The sequence below is a fragment of the Hermetia illucens genome, chromosome 1 (genome assembly GCF_905115235.1).
Source record: "Hermetia illucens chromosome 1, iHerIll2.2.curated.20191125, whole genome shotgun sequence".
In the NCBI taxonomy this organism is placed as follows: Eukaryota; Metazoa; Arthropoda; class Insecta; order Diptera; family Stratiomyidae; genus Hermetia; species Hermetia illucens.
In genome coordinates this window covers 123,762,914-123,783,221 of record NC_051849.1, presented here as the reverse complement: position 1 = coordinate 123,783,221, position 20,308 = coordinate 123,762,914, and the positions used below count along the sequence as shown (strand labels likewise).

The 20,308-nt window shown below is 42.8% G+C and overlaps 1 protein-coding gene across 1 annotated transcript; it reads left to right on the top strand.

Annotated features, from left to right (window-relative positions):
• The first annotated feature begins 14,989 nt into the window (after window positions 1–14,989).
• Window positions 14,990–15,439, top strand: LOC119656913 (gametocyte-specific factor 1-like). Its single transcript, XM_038063608.1, has one exon. It carries the CDS (start codon window positions 15,004–15,006, stop codon window positions 15,244–15,246), a length of 243 nt encoding a protein of 80 aa, XP_037919536.1. The 5' UTR covers window positions 14,990–15,003; the 3' UTR covers window positions 15,247–15,439.
• Window positions 15,440–20,308: the final 4,869 nt, after the last annotated feature.

The following is a 20,308-nucleotide window of genomic DNA, read 5'->3' as shown; positions in this document are numbered from 1 at the left end:
CGAATCACAGAAGTAGCATTGCCAGTGCAAAAGGTGAGCACAAAAAGATTTCCCGGCGAGTCAATTGAGGAAAGTAGTAAGAAGAGAACAAAACGTGATTTACCAGAAATAACTAAAGCTGATCCCATAGCTTTGCGAATTGTACTGGACTTTGATGACTTTCATGGTTCACTTAACTGGACGCAAAAGCAGCTCAAAGAGATAAGCAATAAAGATGGGTCAATTGATTTTACAGCGTTGCTTTATTCTTTTCTAACCAGAATACGTAGGCCTCTCCAGACGGGGCCACTTTCAACCAAATTGACCACGTGTTGATCGAACGCCGCCACCTCTCAGCCTTGATGAATGTCAAAACATTTAGGGGGGGGGGGGCAATATAGACTCGGATCACTATCTTGTTGGCATGGTGCTCCGCGCTCGAATAACAATACCACCTAGAATCCTCTCTGACAATCAGAGGGAAATGGATGCCGCAATAACCCCAGTCAACAGAGGACCTGGAGATGAAGCATCAACAAATGATCTGCACAATCACCTAAAGAACGATATCATGGATACGGCCACAAACATACTTGGCCCCAGCCGCAAAAGGAGTCGGAACGACTGGTTTGACGATGAATGTAAGCTAGCAATGGAACGGAAGAATGCCGCATACCGAGTAATGTTGCATTCTCAAAGAACGCGGGCACGCGCACAGACTTATCACGAACTCCGTCGAGCGGAGAAGCGACTACACAGACGGAAAAAGGAAGTCTGGGAGAACCAACAAGTTTGTGAACTAGAAAATACAGGGAGCAATCGCACCAGGCGCGCAAGTTTTACCAACAAGTCAGCAGGATGAAGCCTTATACACCTCGATGCTCATCCTGCCGAGACAAAGAGGGAAATCTGATTTCCGACAGAATGGGCATATTAGAGCGATGGGTTGAGTACTTTGATGAGCTACTGAACAACCAGAACATCGGCGAGTTGGAGGTCTCGCCAACTGAAGACGACGGACAAATACTACCACCACCAACTTTAGGAGAAACAGTCCGTGCAATTCATCGGCTAAAAAGTCATAAGTCGCCAGGAGCCGATGGAATTACAGCCGAATTGGTTAAATATGGAGGCGACCAGTTATACCAAGTGGTTCATCAACTTGTGCTCAAGGTATGGGACAGCGAATCAATGCCTGACGATTGGCAACGAGGCATTATCTGACTCATACACAAAAAAGGAGATTAATTAATTAATTATTAATTTCGTGGGGATACCGAATTCTCTCATGGCCGTGTACAGTTTTACCCTGGCTATGCTATCATAGGCGGCTTTAAAGTCGATGAACAGATGGTGCAACTGTTGCCCATATTCCAACAGTTTTTCCATCGCCTGCCGCAGAGAGAAAATCTGATCTGTTGCTGATTTGCCTGGAGTGAAGCCTCTTTGGTATGGGCCAATGATGTTCTGGGCGTATGGGGTATGATAGCATAGCCAGGGTAAAACTGTACACGGCCATGAGAGAATTCGGTATCCCCACGAAATTAATAAGACTGACTAGGCTGACCCTGACCAATGTGCGAGGCCAGATAAAAGCAGCAGGATCACTCTCAAGACCATTCGACATCAACAACGGTCTACGACAAGGGGATGCCCTATCATGCGTCCTCTTTAACCTGGCCCTCGAGAAAGTGATCCGTGATGCTGAGGTAAATGCAAGAGGTACGACCATCTTCAAGTCCACCCAACTACTGGCCTATCCTGACGATATCGACATCATGGGAAGAACCACCCGAGACGTACAAACTGCCTTCATCCACATCGAGCAGGCGGCGCGAGATCTTGGGCTGCACATAAATGAAGGCAAGACAAAATATATGGTGGCAACGTCAGCACCGAAGACGAATCAACCAACAACATCAAACCGCACTGGTCAAACACAAACACGAAGAAAAATAAGGATAGGAGAATACAACTTTGAGACCGTTGACAATTTCTCCTATCTAGGGTCGAAAATCACAACCGATAACAACTACGATGATGAAATCCGCGCACGATTGTTGTCAGCCAACAGAGCCTATTTCAGCTTACAAAGACTGTTCCGCTCGAAACGTCTCACCATAGGGTCAAAGCTCTTACTGTACAAGACAATGATCTTGCCAGTCCTCATGTATTCCTCGGAGACTTGGGTTCTTAGCAAGAAAAATTGCGAACTCTTGGCCGCGTTCGAGAGAAGAATCCTCCGAAGAATTTTTGGCTCCCTACATGAGGATAGACGATTCCGTAGCCTACGCAATGACGAAATCTATGAGCGATACCACGACCGTGCGGTTGTGGATAAAATCCGGCTCAATAGGTAACGGTGGGCGGGTCACTTAATCCGTATGGATGAGGATGATCCCACCCGGAAAGTCTATAAGGTCAATATCTATGGTAGAAAAAGAAGACGAGGCAGACCCTGCCTAATATGGAGCGATGGCGTAGGTCAGGACGCCATACAGCTTTTAGGGATATCGAATTGGTGGACCTCTGCGCAAAACCGGGATGTCTGGAGTTCCTTATTAAGGCAAGCCTAGACCGGATACCGGTTGTTGCGCCGTTGAGGATGATGATACATATCCCTCTATTGAACACTTCATTGATGTGAATATATGTCAAATCCCAAGGAAACGAAGAATGTAAGACAGTTTAGAATCCATTATTGTTTTAGGTGCAACTTTGCCGCCACCATCTACTGAATCTCTTAGCAAGATTCCAACTACTGACAGTGCAATATTATTAGAGAAGGTTAAAACAATGGAAAGCGATTTTGATTCTGGTAGAGGCTTTAGCAAAGAACTTTCAATGATACTAGATGAAATTCGATATTTGGATAAAAAAGTTGGGGGAATATCGAAGAATACTTCAGAAAAGTCGTCTACTGTATCTAGCAAATATGGCAATGGAGGAATGGCTTTTATCTCCAGTGACATTGTAAGACCGACAATGGTGGGTGATAGATTCGTACGATGCCTACGTGTAATACCACTGGAAGAGTGTGGGAAATTGTTAAGATTTGAACATATAGAATATCATGCAATCAAAACAACTTCTATTGAAAGTATTTCTGTGGAAGTAACTAAACATCAAGGCGAATTGATTGAATTCCGTGCAAGCGAGGTTCCATCATACCTCATGCATTTCAAACGTCGGTAAAGTATAAATATATTGTCTGGATGTCAACCAGCTATACTCTGATTGGAAGACTTAAGGAGTTTGAATTGTCACAGACATGGATTCCTATTTCACAAGTTATTACTTAATCCAGAGCGGCGGGAATTCCTCAATTCAGAATTTATATCGATCGCCAGATATTAGTCAGCACGGTGGAGGTGTTGGGAGTTTCTTTAGAGGTTTAGTGCGACACGCAAGCCCCCTGGTCCCGGCAGGAGCTACAACCTTAAAACAACAAGCAGTAAAAACTGGTAAGGCAATACTACCAGAAGTAGGAAGTAAGCGTGAGGTGACTCATTGGGCGCGACCTAGAAGTGTGTAACCGATATTGTGATAGAAAGTACAAGCTTTGTATTACAATATGCGGAACATACTTGTTGGTCAGTATTGTGTTGTAGAATGCTGAGTGTTTGCATAACAGCACAGACCTCTTAATCATGTTTTGAGGTAATTGTGGGTTGGCAAATGAGAATAAGAAAGTAGGTTAAGGTATGTCAAGAATAAGCATAAGGAAATGTTAGAGTTAGTCGATTTTTAAAAGCGAACCCGCAAGGTAGGAAAAGTTAAGTAATGTAAAGTGACGTAAATGTAAGTGCAAGTGTAAATTAAGTGTAATGAATAATAAATTTAAGTGAAATAAGAGTTAAAATTTCATTAGAAACGGAAATAAAGAGTTTGAGTGTAAAAAAGAAGTGAACAGTGAAGTGGAGGTCACGACAAGCCGATTAAGACTATTCTAAAGAGGCAGGCTAAAACTGCTGCCCGGGAGTTAACGCAGAAAGGTATAAATAAACTCTTCAGAGGTTTACATAATGTTGTTATCAAAAAGACCCAATCCCTTTGAGACGAAAAAATCAAGATCGATTTCGAAGGAGATATTCTAAAGGAAAAAAAAGCTGTTAAAAAATCTCCGGCTTCAAAGCAAGGTAAACCACGCAAAAGCAGATACGTAAACGTGTGATAGACATTTTTGATAAGTAAAAATGTCGTACAAAGAGTGCATAAAGTCTAAACTAGATCTTTTCTGAAGTTCGCCAATTCAAAGTAATATTTTAAAAACAGACAAAGTAGCATACAAGCCCATAGCTTCATTAGATAACTCTACCGTTTTAGAATTTGTGTCGTTAAGTCATGGCGATACATACCGCGATCTGTCTAGCATATATCTTCGACTAAAAGTACAACTTATTAAAGCAAAAGATGGGAAAAAGGAATTGTACGATAAAGCTGCTCCACCAATTGGCGTTGTGAATAATGTTCTGTAATGACCACAATTACCAATACAGAGCGTATATTGAAAATTTGCTGAACTATGGGTAGAATACCGCCGAAACCCATTTGGAGTCTGTCAGTATAGCAGTATCGAGATAGACAAGGCTCGGAATGTTTTCACAAGCTGTTCAAATCTATATATAGTGCCGACATTCCGACATTCTTCCACATTTAATCAAAAATCGAAATGAGCTATTTAGTGAATGTTGACTAAACTCCGCCATGCTATTAACATAGTATGCTGGTCCCAAGCCCAGGTAAAGGAGGATGTACTCGGTACTATCCTCAGTAAAACAAAAATAAAATGCTGAGATCAGGGAAAGAGATAAATAGAGTATAGTTGGAGTTATTCTACTATGGTAAATCCTACCTGATCTCTCTTGGTGACAGGCCCCGCGACAGCTCGACCAAGAAAATGCATAGAATGTCGTTACAAACATGATGATCGGATTAAGTTACAAACTTCTCTATTTTGGTAACCCACACACTCAATATGGTGTTCGCATTGCCATCTCAGAGGGTTTCCGTGATGCCATTAAAGAAGTCGAACGATTTGATGATCGGCTGATGAAGCTCACCATTATATCAGCTGATCGCACTATTCACTTCTTCACCGCGTATGCACCACAGACAGGCCGACCTGATGCCGAGAAAGATGCGTTCTGGCAACTTCTCGATGAAAAGACTTGTCACGTACCTCCTGACGATTACATAACCATTGCCGGCGACCTTAATGGTCATGTGGGTGAAAAGGCAGACGATAACAGGTGCCATGGGGGAAAGGGGTTCGGAGCGCGTAATTAAGGTGGCGAGCGTATAATCGATTTTGCGGACACCCATGACCTTGTACTTATGAATACATGGTTCATCAAACGATTGTCTCATCTTCCCACATTTTATAGTGGGAACAATAAAACGCAAATCGACTATATTCTCATAAGACGCCAACATTTTACCACTGTCACTGATTGCAAAGTCGTTCCCTATGAGACCATCGCACCTCAACATCGGCCGTAGATTGCTGTCCTTCGAATTAAGCCATCGATAAAACGGCGTGAGGAACGCACTGGCCCGCCGCGCATTAAATGGTGGCAATTTGGTGAGAAGAAAGAAGAAACGGTCTCACTCATACGATTGCCAACCATTACGAATGTGGAAGAATCATGGAACCAAATGAAAGACACGATCCACAAAGCGGCCTCTGCAACCCTCGGGGTCACCAAGCCGGGTAAGCGGTACATCAACTAAGATACTTGGCTTTGGAATGATGATGTTGAAATGAAGGTCCGTGAAAAGAAACGCCTCTACCACAAATTTCTCGACGATAAAACGCCTGCTAATTGGCAAATTTATAAGAATGCCAACCGGGAAGCAAAGAAAGCGGTCGCTGTCACCCGAGCGAACCATTTCAAAAATCTTTACGATAAACTGGACACTCGGGATGGCGAGAGAGATCTGTATCGACTTGCAAAAAGCCGTGATGAACGCACACAGGATATCGAACACTTCTGTTGTGTTAATGACAAGAACGGTACTTTGCTTACCAACCGTCGAGCCGCAACGGATAGATGGCGAGAATACTTCGAGCAGATTTCAACTGAAGAATTTGCTCATCCTCCACTTCCACAATCATTGCCGACATTTGGAACAGTTCCACCAGTCAGCGCAACTGAAGTCGAGGAGGCAATAAAACAAATGAAATCGGGGAAAGCAACAGGACCTGACGACATCGCATCTGAGCTCTGGAAAGCGAAGAGCTGGGACCCAACACTGTGGCTCAGTGAATTCTTTAACCGGGTTATTCAGGAAGGAAGAACACCATCTAACTGGCGAGAAAGTACCACTGCTCCAATGTGGAAAAAGAAAGGTAGCCCAGCAGAATGTTCAAATTACCGTCCGATCCGGTTACTTTCCCATACCATGAAGATTTTTGAACGCATTCTTGACAACCGTATTCGCGAAATCGTTGAAATAACCGTGAATCAAGCCGGATTTGTCAAGAACTGCGGAACTACTGACGCAATACACGCTGCGCGGTTACTCATGGAGAAACACCGTGAGAAGCATCGCCCTCTTTACATTGCCTTTCTGGATCTAGAGAAAGCGTTTGACCGTGTACCACACGAACTCATCTGGTATACTTTACGACAACACTTGGTGCCAGAAGAACTCGTGCGCTGGGTTCAATTGCTCTACCACGATTCGAAAAGTAAAGTTCGAAGTATGGCGGGTGTATCAAAACCGCTTCGTGTCTCTGTTGGAGTTCATCAAGGAAGCGCCCTCTCACCACTCCTCTTTGTCCTTGTTATGGACACCGTCACACGGGATATCCAACGTCCGGCGCCCTACACACTGCTTTATGCAGATGATGTTTTCCTAGCATCTGATAGCAAAAATGATCTCGAGCAACTTGTTCAAAAATGGAATGATCGCCTCAAGCAACATGGTCTCAGATTGAATTTAAACAAAACTGAATTTTCGACGACCGATCCCCATGAAACAGGCACAATCACTGTCAGCGGCAGTGATCTGCCCAGAACTGAGCGATTTAAATACCTCGGGTCAACGCTATCAGCCAATGGAGAACTGCGTTATGAAATTGCTTCACGCATTAACGCAACCTGGATGAAGTGGCGTTCCACAACTGGTGTCCTTTGTGATCGACGTATCAACGAACGACGAACGTCTCAAATCTAAAATTTACCACAATGTCGTCCGTCCAGTCGCTCTCTATGGTTCTGAGTGTTGGCCGACCATAAAAGACAATGAACGGCGTCTTGCGGTAATGGAGACGAAGATGCTACGTTGGACTAGTGGCGTCACACGTTTAGATCACATCCGAAATGAGGATATCCGCGATCATTATGGGGTTGCACCGATCGTGGAAAAGTTGCGAGAGAGGCGTCTTCGATGGTATGGTCACGCAATTCGTGCAAACGAGAATTCACTTGCAAAGATTGGTCTGAACATCGAAGTCAATGGTAAACGACCAAAAGGCCGACCTAAGCAACGGTGGCTTCATACGCTGGATGGGGATTTGAAAGCCTCGAGATTGCACCCAGATCAGGCATTCGATAGAGCCAAATGGCGAAGCCGATCACGACGAGCCGACCCCGCTTGTGAACGGGACAAAGGCTGAAGAAAAAGAAGAAGTGAATTTTGACTATCTCCCTGGAGGTGATTTAGCTTTCTTTAAAAAGGTGTCGTTCGCTGGTATTACTGCGGATAATAAGTTGTTCACCAGAGAGATCATCTTTAGATATCCTACCACAATAAGCAATCTAGCAGGTGTGGAACAATTGGGAAGATGCGGCAACTTGGAGCTGAGACGGTTGGATGAAGACGTTATAAAAACATTGGCGAAATTTACTACGGTATTTGTTCAAGATGATGGTGTAAAGGAATTTATAAAGCACTATGTAACATCGCACTCGAAAATCATTAATATTGAAGCTTGCAACTTTTCTGAACAGGAATGAACACGATTGAACTAAACAGAACACTGAGAACGAATAAAATACCATCAAGATTCTTCAAAGGCGTTTTTCCATGTAATTATTTACCGAAGTGAATTAAAAGACCGGCATGTGTGATAACTAATACAGATCCTTCTTACAAAAGTGGAACTCATTGGGTTGCTTTCTTCATTCCGAAAAAAGGACCTGCGGAGTATTTTGATTCATTTGGAGGTTATCCAGTAAATACATTTTTTCAAAAGTTTCTCATGACTAATTCGTCCGTATTTATAAATAATAAGAAACGATTACAAAGTGCGTTTGCATCCACTTGTGGGTATTACTGTTGTATGTCTTAGAAATTTTCTAAACCAATTTTGATCATATGATTTCACTTGGAATGACACTAAGGTTGTTACTTTATACAGAAAAATGTATTTAAAGAATCATGTGCATATATAATAGGAGCAAATTTATGTACCCATCGAGATGAAAACTAAGTATAAAAACCCGAAACGACATATTTTACATCCAGTTTCGCAACTACATTTGTTCACGATGAAGCCTGACACCAAGAAGTTAAAAAGTGAGAAAAAAACAACGACCAAAACGGTGAAAGAAAGAAAAGCTGCAGTGCCGGGAGAACAAGTGCTGTTAAATTACACCTATTACTTGGACGGATGCCAGAACCGAAAAATTATGCTCGGTTTTGATCCTTCAAACTTTGAAGCCAAAATCATTTTTCATCTTCATGGACGGCTTCCAGTATCGACAAATTATTCAGGATGGTGTGCAGTTTTCAGGGCAGTATCCAATTGCAGACACTTGAACTTTTGAAGTTATATGAGATGATGCGGTTCTTTAATAATGTTATGTACCATAACAACAGTGCATCAGGGAGCGTGAAAGAATACTATAATGTATACGTCACAAAATGTCGAGAGAAAAACACCATCAAACTGCCAGACGAAGACTTCTTTATACCATCGAGAGCATCTTACGTTCATGTTAATTATTCCAAACTTTTTTATGAAATTCCAATATTTTGTAGCGCTAATGTACTGTTTAATACTTTGTTTTTATAAAGAAATAAAAGAGCAAATTAAATAAAAGGCAATATTTTCTGTTTTATTCAATGATTTTATTTTTCAGCAGATACATATACATATTCACAGTATTTTCTAAAGCACATCTAACATTTGGCGATTCCCCATGTAGCATACAATTTGTTTTATACTTTTTTAAAAGACCGACTTTGGGGATATCTGCCTGAATAATTTCAACGTCTTTAAGGTTTTTTTTCAAAACTTTTGCTCTCTCTTCTCCTTTCACATATATTACTGAACCTTCTAGGGTTGATAAAATTTCAGGTAAATGATTATAATCAATGACGCCATTCGACCACGCTATTCCATTTATGAATTTATAATTATAATCTGATTGCCATGCACTATTTGCGTTAAGTTCTTCCTTCAGGAACGGAGGTTTGAAATGATACGAAACTGGATTAATAGAGTCAGTGTTCAATGTAACTAGTTCTTTTACAAACATTTGCTTATTGTTACCAACTACAAACTGGACATCAACAATAATCGACTTTTTGTTAGATTCCATAACATATTGCACTATCTTCTCCGAATCTGCCATCAAAATACTGAAAAATAAAAGAAGCATCCCTATTTATATTTATTATTTTTCTGTTTTCATTCTTGTAATTTAATTCTCTTAAAGCCGTATGGATAGGATAAATGACTATCCACGAGAATTCTTTTATTAAAAGTGAATGCCAGAGTTTTTTTCTGCGGTTCTGTTATAACAATTCCTACTCGTTTTCGCTTAATTTTATTCTCATACTTGATAATCGCCCCATTTTCTTCCTCAGCTTCTCCCATTACCAAAGATTTTAAATGATTAAAGTTTACAATTTTGGATGTTTGAAAATTAATTGTTATGCCCTTACATTTTGTGATATATTGAGCATCAGGAAAAATTTCAACTTTAAAACTATATGTTTTAGGACCAATGGATACAAATTCCGAAATAAATGCATTAGAACCAAAGGATTCCACTTCATCTGTTAAATCGCCTAAATAATTTGATATTTTAAAAACGGAAGGTGTCTTTTTATGTTCAATAAATATTTTCTGCACATTTTCTACAAATATAATTATTGTCATATTTGTAAGGTAAAACGGGTAAGAAGAGATTATCAGGAGGGAGAACAGAGCAAGAAATAAATCCATGCATTTCTAAAATTTCAGAAACTGGTGGAGTTTGGCGTCTAAATATTGTAGGATGCCCAATGGGGTATGTTGCATATTTATTAATGTATGGATACAGATTTGTAAGATCTAAATAACGAATTACTTCATTTTCAGCATTAATTTTTGCATAAGTCCTAAATATTTCCCCTCCCCTTCTTCCCCCTTAAACGGCGTCGCGGAGGGTCAAAGGTAAAGTAAAATATGCGAGATCTTCGGTTATTTGTTTGCCTACCGCGGGGTTCCTTTTTAAAAAGTCTTTAAAATCGCATTCCCAAATGTATTCCAAATTATAACCATTCTCCATAACCATTCTCTAGAACGCGTCCTGGACATTCACTTAAGGAAGATTATGGAGAGAACGCCTTTCTCTAAGTCCCAGCATGCCTACCTCAAAGGAAAATCCACAGAAACCGCCCTCCACGAGGTAATTGGCACGGTTGAGCGGTCGCTGCAGTACAAGCAGTATACCCTTGCTGCCTTCTTGGATATAGAAGGAGCCTTCAACAACGTCAGTACCAACGCCATCAAGGAAGCCTTGACCGGTATTGGATTGGAGGGGTATCTCACGCATTGGATTATATCCATGCTGAGTACCAGGATAATCCAATCCGATCTGGGAGGCAACCACTTGACCAGAGCCGTGAACAGAGGCACGCCCCAGGGTGGTGCTATCTCACCGGTGCTCTGGTTAATAGTAATGGACAAAATTTTACGTACATTAGACAGCAGCGGGGTGAAGGTGGTGGCGTATGCCGACGACTTGGTGATACTAGTATCTGGGATGTTTCTGTCCATTATGAGCGACATCATGGAAGGAGCGTTGCGAAAGGTGTGCCTGTGGGCCGCAAGGTGCGGACTCAGCATAAACCCAACCAAAACGCAACTGATGCTATTCACCACCAAGACAAGGATACCTGAATTCCATCTACCACGGCTGAATGAACAAAGATTGGTTCTTTCCTCTAATGTGAAGTATTTGGGTGTAATCCTGGATCCTAAGCTAAATTGGAGGTTGAACATAGAACTGAGGGTTAAGAAGGCCTGTATAGCCTTCTATGCCTGTAAGAGAACCTTTGCCAAGAAATGGGGTCTCCAGCCGAGGATGGTTCTCTGGATGTACACCGCTGTAGTGCGTCCGATCCTGACGTACGGATCTATTGTATGGTGGCAGGCTTTGAAGAAGAAATACAATAGAACGAAGCTTAATAGGATTCAAAGAACCGCGTGTGCAGGTGCTACGGGGGCTCTGCAGTCTTGCCCGGCAGATGCTCTCAATGTACTCCTGCATCTCCTCCCCCTTGACCTCCACATCAAATATGTTGCAGCGTGCAGTGCCGTAAGACTGCGTGAGTCCGGATGCTGGGCAGCGAAGTCCTACGGCCACAGCAACATTCTAGATGAAATACTTCGAGAAATCTGGGCATCCCCCACGGACTATGTCACACGCAAGCTGAACTTCACGAGAAACTTTGCTGTGGACCTTCCAACCAGGGCAAAGTGGAAGACCGGCGGCGTGTTACAAGACTATGACACGGTATTCTTTACGGACGGATCAAAGATGGCCTATGGAGTCGGCGCGGGGGTTTTCTCGAATACACACGGTGTATTCAAGTCGTATGGTCTCCCAGGTTTCGCCAGTGTATTCCAGGCGGAAGTACTGGCGATATTGGAAGTCTGTCGATGGCTGGAGCGTGATTCGAGTCCCAAGCGTAACATAGCCATTCTGACCGACAGCCAAGCGGCCATCAAGGCCTTGTACTCAACGACGACATCTTCCCGGTTGGTGGGGCAGTGCAGAGACACGCTCAACCATCTGGGCGGCACGCTCAAGATCACTCTCCTCTGGGTTCCCGGGAATAGGAACATAGAAGGGAATGAGCGGGCTGACGGATTGGCCAGGCAAGGCTCTGCTCTTGGCAGTCCCTCGGGGAACACAGTCGGTGTTCCGCTGGCGGCTGTCGGGGGCCGAGTCTACTCGCACTACCTAGCAGCCGCGGGCCTGAGATGGCGATAAGCCTTCGCTATGGTAAAAACAACCAAAAAAACCGTAAACAATGTTTGTTTTTGGGTCAAACCCATCGACGAAGAATCCGCCTTTCCTTAATTTCACTTCACCTGTATTTAGTGCGGATAAAATTCCAACTGCAGTATTCATGCCTTTGAAATGTAGCCATTTGAGTGAAGCAAATGAAAATTGTTTTCCTTTCAAATATTTATTTTTTGGCATGATAGCCAAGGTTTGAGCTTTTAAGAATTTTTTTCGAAATACCAGCATGCAGGCAGATGCTATTGTTAAGGATTCTGTGAAAGGGTTAACCGCAGTTATTTCCAGAAATTCTTTCATAAAAGATAAGCATCCTAAACGTAAAATAGTGACATCATTGATACAGTACTTTAACATTTCATTTTTATTATCAAACATTTTTGTACAATTTGAACTGTACCATTCTAAGAATTTCTGTCTCTCTTTTTGCTTCATTGAATTGTAACCATACATTTTTGGTGTCGGGTATTTCCCAATATAATTAAAATTTTCCTTTGTATTGAAAAAGTATGAGTAGTAACCCTTATTATGATTTTCAAATCCAAACACATCAGAAAATTTGGATAAAGGAAATGGCAGAAAATTTAAAGAATCAATAAAACTAACATTTCTACAAGTTAGTTTCATTATTTTAGTGCCATTCATTACAGGATTAATGGCGAATTTTCTATTCAAAAGTTCTGATATTAGAAAGTGTCCATCGAAGCCTTGAAAATTATCATCATCATCATCAACGGCGCAACAACCGGTATCCGGTCTAGGCCTGCCTTAATAAGGAACTCCAGACATCCCGGTTTTGTGCCGAGGTAAATTCGATATCCCTAAAAGCTGTCTGGTGTCCTGACCCACGCCATCGCTCCATCTTAGGCAGGGTCTGCCTCGTCTTCTTTTTCTACCATAGATATTGCCCTTATAGACTTTCCAGGTGGGATCATCTTCATCCACCACCACCGTAACCTATTGAGCCGGATTTTATCCACAACAGGACGGTCATGGTATCGCTCATAGATTTCGACATTGTGTAGGCTACGGAATCGTTCATCCTCATGTAGGGGACCAAAAATTCTTCGGAGGATTCTTCTCTCGAACGCGGCCAAGAGTTCGCAATTTTTCTTGCTAAGAACCCAAGTCTCCGAGGAATACATGAGGACTGGCAAGATCATAGTCTTGTACAGTAAGAGCTTTGACCCTATGGTGAGACGTTTCGAGCGGAACAGTCTTTGCAAGCTGAAATAGGCTCTGTTGGCTGACAACAACCGTGCGCGGATTTCATCATCGTAGTTGTTATCGGTTGTGATTTTCGACCCTAGATAGGAAAAATTGTCAACGGTCTCAAAGTTGTATTCTCCTATCCTTATTCTTCTTCGTGTTTGTGTTTGACCAGTGCGGTTTGATGTTGTTGGTTGATTCGTCTTCGGTGCTGACGTTGCCACCATATATTTTGTTTTGCCTTCATTGATGTACAGCCCAAGATCTCGCGCCGATTGCCACCTGCTCGATCTGGATGAAGGCAGTTTGTACATCTCGGGTGGTTCTTCCCATGATGTCGATATCGTCAGCATAGACCAGTAGTTGGGTGGACTTGAAGAGGATCGTACCTCTTGCATTTACCTCGGCATCACGGATCACTTTCTCGAGGGCCAGGTTAAAGGGGACGCATTTATCATACTTAGTGACTCGAAAAACACCCAAAAATAAGCGCACCAGGACGCAACGTACGTAACGGAGAGAATTAAGCAAAACATTTCGAGCCAAACAATAAGGCCGGAGCTGAAAAATACTGAGTTTAACTCCCGTACTGCTGCGAGAAAATCATTCATAAGTGAGGTAAATAAAAAGAAACGGTTACAATTTGCATTGAAGTACGCTGATATGCCAAAAGAATTTTTGAGTAACGTCAGATTCACGGGCAAGTCGAAATTCTACTTTTTTGGTGGTGACAGGAAACAAAAAGTATGGCGATAAACAAATACGGCACTGTATCAGAAAAATGTAACTATTGGAAAGGACGGCGGCGGTAACGTAATGTTGTGGGGGTGTTTCGTGGCGTCAGGAGCAGGTAGTTTGGTTTTTATCGATGGCAACATGACATAGGACTCGTACATAGAAATTTTAAGAAAAAATCTACACTCCAGTGCAGGAACATTGTGGATTCTTTCAACATTCAAATTTTATCAAGATAATGACAAAACACAAAAGAATGGCTCTTATATAACTGCCCGAAAGTCCTCCAGACCCCCCCCCCCCCCCCTCAGTCACCGGACTGCAATCCCTTAGAAAATGTATAGGACTACTTAGACAGGAAAATTCGGGGAACGCCAATTACCAGTAAAACTCACCAACATTCCGAATGTCTACATGAAAACCCTAGTTTCTTCGATGCCGAGACGCTTGGCTGCTGTAATCAAAGCGAAGGGCTTACATACTAAGTATTGATTTTTAGTTTTTAGTAGTTTTCTATTTCGTTTGAAGTTTTTTTTCTTGGATAATCTCAATACTGATTTTGGAGTGTATAAGTTTACGCAATTGTCATAACTTGATGGTTCCTTAGGTTGTCGCGGTCGCGAGCTCCTTTGCTATAAAGTCCCGTGGCAATGTTTGATGTCGCTATAAACTATATAAGAAATTAACATTACGTTTACGTTTCTTTTATTATAAGAATATTCTCTCTTGGTAGCAAGTGTTTTGCATTTTGGTCAACTAGTTGCAACTGTCGTTAGTTATTGCCTGACGCAATATTCATAAATATAATGCAATAACTTCTTTTCAGCTGATAATGGATTCCGAATTTTTAATTTGCCCATACAATCAAACACATCGGGTTCTTCGATTCCGTATGCCCGCTCATCTTATAAAATGTAAAAAGTACTACCAAGGCGAACCTCTACAAACATGCCCATTCAACGCTACACATTTGATTCGACCCGATAGAATGGCAAAACATTTAGAAATATGTGACGATTATCTAACTGCTAAAATGGAGAAGTTCTACGCGGCCACATCTAGTGATGGCATTTAGCTAGCAATACATGCAATGCAATAATAAAGTTAGTTCTCGATATTTATTTTTCAAATGTGGATTGATTGGGGCAAACTCCACACCGTATCCATACATACATATATGTTTCCAAATTAATGCTACAAACATACGTTATTTCATAGTGCCGATGTTATGAGATATCTGAATAAAGTAATCCTTGTATAACAACTCAGTCAATGAAACTTATTTACTTATAGGGACAAACGTTTTCGTCCAGGGCAGAGGCAACTCGTCAGACGCTGCCTCACCTCTGCCCTGGGAGCAGCGTGACCATGAGTGGCAACAGGTGGAAAACGCTCCTTTATATATTCGGAAAAACACGCCAAGGGTGGGAATTATATCCAAGTGAAACCGCCAATAGTTTGAGCCTAAGCTAGGCTAAAGCTAAATTATTGTTTACGATAAGTCAGGGATCCTAAGTCCACATCCACTTGATGTTGGACCGGACCAAATGGAGAGCAAGTTACTCTCACATCTTTTTGGTCCACGGATCCCTCATTTGGGGCATGGCGCCCAAGCAAAAAATATAGGAGGGATCCGTGGACCAAAAAGATATGAGAGTAAGTTGCTCTCCATTTGGTCCGGTCCAACATCAAGTGGATGTAGACTTAGGATCCCTCAATTATCCTAAACATTTATTTACTTACTTACTTTCGTGGGATATAACACAGTAAATACACCTATGCGCCATCGCTATTGGTTCCTAATAATGTTCTTCAGTGTTTCCACGAATTTCTGAGAAGCTTGTATTCCTTTACCGTGTGACTCTGGGTGGCCGATCCATCGGCCAGCTTGAGATAGTGGGCATACCCCCAAAAGAAGTTTTCGTCCTCCTTTAAAGTGTGAACACCGCATGTGCTACTCTAATATAGCAGCAGAGAGGGAATCTTCGCACGGAACAGCTTCAGCTAGATGCTGCTGCGATGACTGTATTTTCAGGTGTTGGAGAAAATAACGAAGGCGGATTTCTGGATGTTCTGCCCCTTAATACAAGACGTCGTTCATTGGCTTTTATAGTCGGGCAACACTCAGACACATAGAGAGCGACAGGACGGACGACATTGCGGTAGATTTTAGATTTGAGACGTTCGTTGATACATCGATCACAAACAATACCAGTTGTAGAACGCCACTTCATCCAGGTTGCGCTAATGCCTGAAGAATATGAAATTTATCCGAGGTGACAACATGCACTTCAATATGAAGACTGCTGAACGTTGCAACAGGTATAAATTCCAGCCACATGCAATGGAATGAATACCCCAGATGGTAGACCATCTGGGCCTATGGAACTTTGAGAAGAGTTCAGGATGCTGGAGAAAAAGGACGCGAACTGCTTTGAGAAAATCTCAACCAGCTGGAGAAACTCACGTTCAATCTTAGCTATCAAATAAAGAGCTTCAGCTAGGAAACGAAAACCTTCAAAAGAGAGTCTAACATTTCACTGAAAAAAAAACAGCTTAGTCATTGCGCTTGTAGACAAACTATCATCATCATCAACGGCGCAACAACCGGTATCCGGTCTAGGCCTGCCTTAATAAGGAACTCCAGACATCCCGGTTTTGCGCCGAGGTCCACCAATTCGATATCCCTAAAAGCTATATGGCGTCCTGACCCACGTCATCGCTCCATCTTAGGCAGGGTCTGCCTCGTCTTCTTTTTCTACCATAGATATTGACCTTATAGACTTTCCGGGTGGGATCATCCTCATCCATACGGATTAAGTGACCCGCCCACCGTAACCTATTGAGCCGGATTTCATCCACAACCGCACGGTCATGGTATCGCTCATAGATTTCGTCATTGTGTAGGAACGGAATCGTCCATCCTCATGTAGGGGGCCAAAAATTCTTCGGAGGATTCTTCTCTCGAACGCGGCCAAGAGTTCGCAATTTTTCTTGCTAAGAACCCAAGTCTCCGAGGAATACACGAGGACTGGCAAGATCATTATCTTGTACAGTAAGAGCTTTGACCCTATGGTGAGACGTTTCGAGCGGAACAGTCTTTGTAAGCTGAAATAGGCTCTGTTGGCTAACAACAACCGTGCGCGGATTTCATCATCGTAGTTGTTATCGGTTGTGATTTTCGACCCTAGATAGGAGAAATTGTCAACAGTCTCAAAGTGTGTTTGTGTTTGATCAGTGCGGTTTGATGTTGTTGGTTGATTCGTCTTCGGTGCTGACGTTGCCACCATATATTTTGTCTTGCCTTCATTGATGTGCAGCCCAAGATCTCGCGCCGATTGCCGCCTGCTCGATCTGGATGAAGGCAGTTTGTACATCTCGTTCTTCTCATGATATCGATATCGTCAGCATAGGTCAGTAGTTGGGTGGACTTGAAGAGGATCGTACCTCTTGCATTTACCTCGGCATCACGGATGACTTTCTCGAGGGCCAGGTTAAAGAGGACGCATGATAGGGCATCCCCTTGTCGTAAACCGTTGTTGATGTCGAATGGTCTTGAGAGTGATCCTGCTGCTTTTATCTGACCTCGCACATTGGTCAGGGTCAGCCTAGTCAGTCTTATTAATTTCGTGGGGATACCGAATTCTCTCATGGCCGTGCACAGTTTTACCCTGGCTATGCTATCATAGGCGGCTTTAAAGTCGATGAACAGATGGTGCAACTGTTGTCCATATTCCAACAGTTTTTCCATCGCCTGCCTCAGAGAGAAAATCTGATCTGTTGCTGATTTGCCTGGAGTGAAGCCTCTTTGGTATGGGCCAATGATGTTCTGGGCGTATGGGGCTATCCGGCCTAGCAAGATAGTGGAGAATATCTTATAGATGGTACTCAGCAGCGTGATGCCTCTATAATTGCTGCACTGTGTGATATCTCCATTTTTATGTATGAGACAGATAATGCCTCGTTGCCAATCGTCAGGCATTGATTCGCTGTCCCATACCTTGAGCACAAGTTGATGAACCACTTGGTATAACTGGTCGCCTCCATATTTAACCAATTCGGCTGTAATTCCATCGGCTCCTGGCGACTTATGACTTTTTAGCCGTGATAAGTCCCTGCGCGTGCCCGCGTTCTTTGAGAACGCAACATTACTCGGTATGCGGCATTCTTCCGTTCCGTTGCTAGCTAACATTCATCGTCAAACCAGTCGTTCCGACTCCTTTTGCGGCTGGGGCCAAGTATGTTTGTGGCCGTATCCATGATAACGTTCTTTAGGTGATTGTGAAGATCATTTGTTGATGCTTCATCTCCTGGTCCTCTGTTGACTGGGGTTATTGCGGTATCCATTTCCCTCTTATAGGTGTCGCGGAGGGTTGTGTTGTGGATGGCTTGAGTGTTCACTCTCACCTGATTGTCAGAGGGGATTCTAGGAGGTATTGTTATTCGAGCTCGGAGCACCATGCCAACGAGATAGTGATCCGAGTCTATATTGGCCTCCCTATATGTTCTGACATTCATCAAGGCTTAGAGGTGGCGGCGTTCGATCAACACGTGGTCAATTTGGTTGAAAGTGGTCCCGTCTGGAGAGGCCCACGTATGTTTGTGGACCGCTTTCCGCGCAAACCAGGTACTTCCAACAACCATTTCGTGTGACCCTGCTAATTGAATAGTCCGCAGTCCGTTATCATTTGTTTTTTCGTGTAAGCTATGGGAGCCAACGGATCGCCTGAATACGGGCTCCTTCCCTACTTGGCTGTTAAAATCCCCAAGTATGATTTTGATATCATATCTGGGACAGGCTTCGAGGGTTCGTTCTACTGCCTCGTAGAAGGTATCCTTCTCCGACTCTGCAGTCTCCTCTGTAGGGGCGTGATCGTTTATGAGGCTTATATTTCTAAACTTGCCTCGCAAGCGCAGAATGCATAGTCGTTCGCTTATGTTTTCAAAGTCGATAACAGCAGGCTTCATTTTTTGGCTGACTAAGAAACCCCCCCCCTCCGAGCACATGGTTTACTGGATGATCGCTATAATATATGGTGTTGTGGCTCTTCTCCAGGAAACCGGTCCCTGTCCATCGCATCTCTTGCAACGCTGTTATATCAGCCCTATATTGGGACAGGGTATCGGCTAGCTGCTCGTCAGCTTCATCTCTGTACAGGGAGCGCACGTTCCATGAGAAAATGCGCAAATCGTTATTCCGTGTTCGTTGCCGGGTCCGTCGTTTTAAAATCCGTCCTGTCCGAGGCTCCAGTTGTGGCTTCGTAACAAGTTGTTTTCCGGGTAGGGTTGTCAGCCCTGCCCAACCCCCAACCTGGAGGACCAGTTGGTACAATTTGTCCCGTTTTTAGACGCGGGAGACTCGCCTTCATCCTTCTCCGTCTGCAGCTTTTCGTTAAGAAAGAGCTCCCAGCGGGCACCACGTGGAGGTGGAGATAGGGTTTGGAAGTAGAGCTGTTGGTGTTGGTTCAGCAGGCATTTCCCAGGTTTTATGCTCCATCGTGGGTACCAATCCACGTTTCGCCTTGGGACCTATACTACCCTTTGACCACCAATTGAAAATTATGCGCAACGCAAATAATGTTTGTCACATAAGATCGCATCATAAACACGTAATCGATAAATTGCTTCACAACATCGATGTCTTCATTATACTGGAAGATATGCTCTCTTTTACCACAATTGACACAATCATTTGATATGTCAGGGTCATTATAACATGAAAAACACACTTGATGGGCAGTTATTAAATTTACAATATGTAAATGTGTATCTGGAGATGCACCGTAAATAATATCTTGAGTGGCTTCGCATGCGAAAAAAATAATTAGAAAACGTGAATTACCTTTCCCCGGTATGGTTGAATGTAACATAGATGTCCATGTGGAACTTTAACACAACTCGCAAATCTTTATCAACTTACGAACGTAATTAAAAAGAAACTATACATTGCAAATATTTATATGTTTAGTTTTTGTACAATTTGATATGAATAATTATCCGCTTATCAATTAGCACGAAAAACTCTAAATCTCGATGAAAAGTCAAATTGCCAAATAAAGCAAATATAATAATAATAAAACGTTTCAAATTGTTGTGTTCACCACCGCGGTTGGAAACTGAAGAGACCGGCTTATTTC

Coding starts and splice junctions, on each gene's coding strand:
- LOC119656913 (XM_038063608.1), top strand. CDS start 15,004: ATGGATTCCGAATTTTTAATTTGCCCATACAATCAAACACATCGGGTT.